The 5,266-nt window shown below is 38.3% G+C and overlaps 1 protein-coding gene across 1 annotated transcript in view; it reads left to right on the forward strand.

Annotated features, from left to right (window-relative positions):
* Positions 1-5,266, forward strand: part of SETD2 (SET domain containing 2) — a 134,738-nt gene that overhangs the window by 44,131 nt on the left and 85,341 nt on the right. The window contains exons 6-7 of the mRNA XM_011981141.1: positions 218-315; positions 3,839-3,965. Of these exons, the coding sequence (XP_011836531.1) occupies positions 218-315; positions 3,839-3,965 (225 nt within the window). The remainder of the gene's footprint in view (positions 1-217; positions 316-3,838; positions 3,966-5,266) is intronic.

Consider the following 5,266-nt stretch of genomic DNA (forward strand, 5'->3'; position numbering starts at 1 on the left):
TTAGAGATATATCCAATCTGGTAGTCCATTAAATGAGAGTTACACTTAAATATTTTAGTTCTTTTAAAGAAAAAATTCTCCGTGTGCTATATGGGAAAACCTTCATTGCCTAAAGACCCATTTGCATAATTAAGGCAGATGATGATGATCTTTATATACATGCGCACACACACACTAATAAGTTACTAATTTCTTTTGTTTTCAAACATCATCTCAGTGGACTGTGAACGGACAACTGAGGGTTGGGTTTTTTACCACCAAACTGGTTCCTTCAGGCTCAGAGTTAACATTTGACTATCAGTTCCAGAGATATGGGTAAGTATTGTTTCTACTAGTTTTGCTGCTTCTGTTGGGGAAATAGGCTGTTCAGATATAAGGATATAAAACTTTAATATGAATTACTTAAAAGTTATATTTACTCTCAACTCTTTTATCTATAAGATATTGTTTTGGTTTTGTGTGTTTTTCTAATGTATGACACTTCTGACCCTTAAGGGATGTTGTACAGGAACTATATAATTTTCTCCTCAGCCTCATACTATCTACTTGTATAATTATATTTCTTATGTAATTCTGAAAAACTTTATTATAGACATGCCAACTCTGTCTGAAGAGAATAGTACAGTATTATAAATTACTCTGTATCCATTAGTGAGCATTAAAAGTTATCAACTCATAACCAGTCTATTTCATCTGTACCATTTTGTACTCTTAAATATAATTGGTTACCTAGTTCTGTTTCCTAAAAACAGTAACCGATGCAATAGCAAAGACTGCCTAAACAAAAAGTGTGGGAGTTCTTATTAACACTGAAGCATTAATAAAGATACTGAGGAGGTTTGAAGTATATTATGTAAAATCCCTGTGTTCCAATGACTTTTTAAAAATAAAACTACAGGCTGGTTGCGGTGGGTTATGCCTGTAATCTCAGCACTTTGGTAGGCTGAGGCGGGCAGATCACAAGGTCAGGAGTTTGAGCCTGGCCAACATGGTGAAATTCCATCTGTACTGAAAATACAAAATTTAGCTGGGCGCACACTTATAATCCCAGGTACTCTGGGATAGTTTGAACCTGGGAGGTGGAGGTTGCAATGAGCCGAAATCGCACTGTTGCACTCCAGCCTGGGTGACAGAGTGATTCCGTCTTAAAAAAAGAAAAACAAACAAACAAACAAAACCCCAAAAATTACATTGGGGCCGGGTGTAGTGGCTCACGCCTGTAATCCCAGCACTTTGAGAGGCCGAGGCGAGCAGATCATGAGGTTGGGAGTTCGAGACCAGCCTAGCCACATGGTGAAACCCGTCTCTACTAAGAATATAAAAAGTAGCTGGGTGTGGTGGCACATGCCTGTAATCCTAGCTACTCCGGAGGCTGAGGCAAGAGAATTGCTTGAGATCGTGCCACTGTACTCCAGCCTGGGCAACAGAGCAAGACTCTGTTTTGAAAAAAACAAAACAAAAAACAAAACAACAAAAAAAGCTATATTAGTCAACCAATTCATGACTTTGAAGACTAGTTTAGAAAAGGAAAAAAAATTAAGCATTTAAACATGTATTCTGCTTTTCTCAAGTGACTTCCGCTTTAGGTTAAACCAAATAGTTGATGAGAGGAAGTTCTTCTTTGTACAGGTATTCCAGTTAATAAATGTAGTAGTAGGGTGAGCTGTGGTGGCGCACACTTATAGTCCCAGCTACTCAGGAGGGTGAGGTGGGAGGATCACTTGAGCCTAGGACATGGAGGCTGCAGGGAGGCATGACCTTGCTACTACACTCCAGCCTGGGCCATAGCTCAAGACCCTGTCTCAAAAAACAAAAACATAAAACTAAATTAAGTAGTAAAAATATCACCATTTTGCAACACTTAGTAAGGTATGGGTCTTAAACAGTGGTCATTAGTGGCCACTAATATCAGAAAAAGACAACTAATGCGTGCCTCATAATGAAAGAACACAACATTACCGTTGAAACAATCTATCTTCTTTGGGTCTTGAGGACCAGTGACCTATACAAGATACTTTCTGATTATTAAGAAACCAGTACAGTTAAAATATTGGAAAATGTAAGTAAGGCACAAAACCCTAAAAGTTTTTATTTTATTTTTTTCAGATTATACCTATATCAATTAGTAGCTTTTGGTGTTTATGCTAGAAAAGCACACAGCTGCAGAGTTCCCTGAATATTTTAATTCTTTTAATGCTACTATATGATGAGGTTTTAATTCCTGTACACTGTTCAGTCTGGTGACAGTTACCAGACTTCTGGCAATGAAGGTCTTTTACATACTCCTTCACATTGTTTCATACATGCTTCATGTCTTAAACATAGTGAACTCTGAAACTGATGATCTGATTATAATCTAGGACAAATGCCAGATGGTTGTTTCCGATTCTGTCTGCTTCTCTTGTCAGATATTCAGGGCATGAATGCAGACCAGGTTCTGTGTTGGGCTCCATGTTTTTGCCTCTGTGCTTGTATTGTTCTCTCTGAGGGAAAGAAAAGTGGAAATCAAGTGCTGTTTGGGAATTCCTGCTCTACTTATTGAACAATTCATTTTTATCCCTCTAATTGCTACTATCACATCCTAAATCTATCAGTTTACTATTAGAATACTCAATTTTTTTTTTTTTTTTTTTTTTTGAGACAGCGTCTCACTCTGTCGCCCAGGCTGGAGTATGGTGGTGCAATCTCCGCTCACTGCAACCTCTGCCTCCTGGATTCAAACAATTCTCGTGCCTCAGCCTCTTGAGTAGCTGGGATTACAGGTGTGCGCCACCACGCCCAACTAATTTTTGTGTTTTTAATAGAAATGGGGTTTCACCATGTTGGCCAGGCTGGTCTCAAACTCCTGGCCTCAAGTGATCTACCCGCCTTGGCCTCCTAAAGTGCTGGGATTACAGACATGAGCCACTGTGCTCGGCCTAGAATACTCAATGTTTTCCTCAGGTAGCTCTGATCACTGATAAATGCCAGACGTGGTTTCTTCCAGGCCCCTGTAAACTTAGGCCTGTATTCTTTCCCACCATTCTTCCTTACCTCCATGGCTACATTTATTTTTTTTTTCTGTATTTGTTATTATAGTGCCTCATCCTTACGTGATGATTACTTTTTTTTTTTTTTTGAGACAGAGTCTTGCCGTGTTGCCCAGGCTGGAGTGTGGTGGCATGATTTGGGCTTGCTGCAACCTTTGCCTCCCAGGTTCAAGTGATTTTCTTGCCTCAGCCTCCTGAGTTGCTGGGATTACAGCCATGTGCCACAATGCCTGGCTAATTTTTTAATTTCTAGTAGAGATGAGGTTTCACCATGTTGACCAGGCTGGTCTCAAACTCCTGCCTCCCAAAGTACTGGGATTACAGTTGTGAGCCACTGTGCCTAGCCATCTTTTAATAATCAAGTGTTTCCTTTTAAGTATCCTATATTAATCATTTTATATCTGCTTATACTAATGCATGTTTGTTCTATGTGCCAATTAAACATTTACATATAAATAATAGTTCTCTGAACTATTGAAGCAATTTTGTTCTTAATCCATGTATGTATATGATCTCTTATTTTCATATTAGTAGGTATTCTCATAAAATGGAAAGATTGTTTATTTCTTGGCTAGTTTTGTCCTCCCAAAGAAAGATGATTGGAAAAATAATGAATATTTTTAAAAAGGAGTTTTCAGACATTTCTGTTAGTAATAGCAGACTTGTTGGAATCTCTTCAAGTTATGGTTTTTGTTTTGTTTTGATTTCCTTTAGACTGGTATGACTTTTGTGTGTAATTGTTTTATTGCCAGTAGTTTTGTATGGTTTACTTCCACATAGCTGACTTTTTTCCTATGCTCTTTGAACAGAAAAGAAGCCCAGAAATGTTTCTGTGGATCAGCCAATTGCCGGGGTTACCTGGGAGGAGAAAACAGAGTCAGCATCAGAGCAGCAGGAGGAAAAATGAAGAAGGAACGATCCCGTAAGAAGGATTCAGTAAGTTTGCATTCTTCTTTCAATTTTCACATTAAAAAATTTAAAAAGCGAGGTGGCTTTTCTGATTGAAGGTTATAAAGTCATACTACTGCCACCAGCCACCAGAGAAATCCAAGATCAGATGAATTGTTACCAGAAGAGATGCAGTTGCTATTTTTATTTCAGATTCATAGAGATTGGAATTGGGTACTGAGAACTATTAAAGTATTATTGAAAACACCTGGACTAATAGTTTTTCAGATTCTTTAAAACTCTTAAGTACAAGTAAAACATATCTTTTCTCCCTGATAGCTCACTATGTCTGCTGTACATTTCTAATCCCTTGTTATTGGTTTGTCTTTGTTTGGTACTCTAAACTTTGAGTGTTCTTCACATCTCTGAAAACCCTCTTTTGAGTGTGAGAAAAGTTTTGAGAGAAAATAGGTAACCTAAGGCTGAAACAGGAGTAGTCACAGATGCTCTTTTTATTTAATGAAACAGCAGTTGATAGCTTTATTTTGTACCCCGTCTTGCCTGAGTTACTCCTGGGATGGGGATGGGGTTCTTGGTGGGGAGTATCCTGTTACTAAGGGGACTATCAACTGCGAAAAGGACTTTGTGTTTAAAAAAGTATTCTCCTCCCTTTTTCGAGGATCCCTTTGCTAGAGCACTGTTATTCAAAAGTGTGATCCTCGGATCACTTTCTTTAGAACCACTTGGCTGGATCCATAGTAAAAATGCACATTTTGGGGCCAGTCCCTAGACCTGTGAATCTTAGTGGAAGGGCTGAGAAAATCCCCTTGTAATTCTTTTGCAGTTAGCTTATTCCTGGACTTTTCAGGAACTTAGTACTCATGAGAACTATAGATGACAGCAATTTTTCTGTTTAGATGGGGAGATAGAAGAAGACATGAGGGAGGTGATAAGAGTATAATGGTTAAAAGGTAACATCAGTTAAGCACAAATTAATTTGAGGGAATTAAGTATTAAGAATCTGAATTCTGTAAGAAGATACAGATAATAAAAAGCATTGGAAAGGTCCATTTAGAAAAAGCAGAAAAGGACAGTTTATATAACAAACACCTATATTTGCACCACCCATCATGAACAAATGCATTAGAATGTCATGTGTTCTGTAGCTCTTTCTTTCTCTCTTTCTCTCTCTTTTAAAAAATGTATACATTTTCAAATGGTTTGGCTTTGGTTTTTTTGAGACAAGGTCTCGCACTATTCCACAGGCCAGAGTACAGTAGAGTGATCACAGCTTACTGCAGCCTCGAACTCCTGGCTCAAGTGATCCTCCCACCTTGGTCTCCCAAAGT

Source organism: Mandrillus leucophaeus, unplaced genomic scaffold (assembly GCF_000951045.1).
Source record: "Mandrillus leucophaeus isolate KB7577 unplaced genomic scaffold, Mleu.le_1.0 Scaffold22, whole genome shotgun sequence".
Lineage (NCBI taxonomy): Eukaryota > Metazoa > Chordata > Mammalia > Primates > Cercopithecidae > Mandrillus > Mandrillus leucophaeus.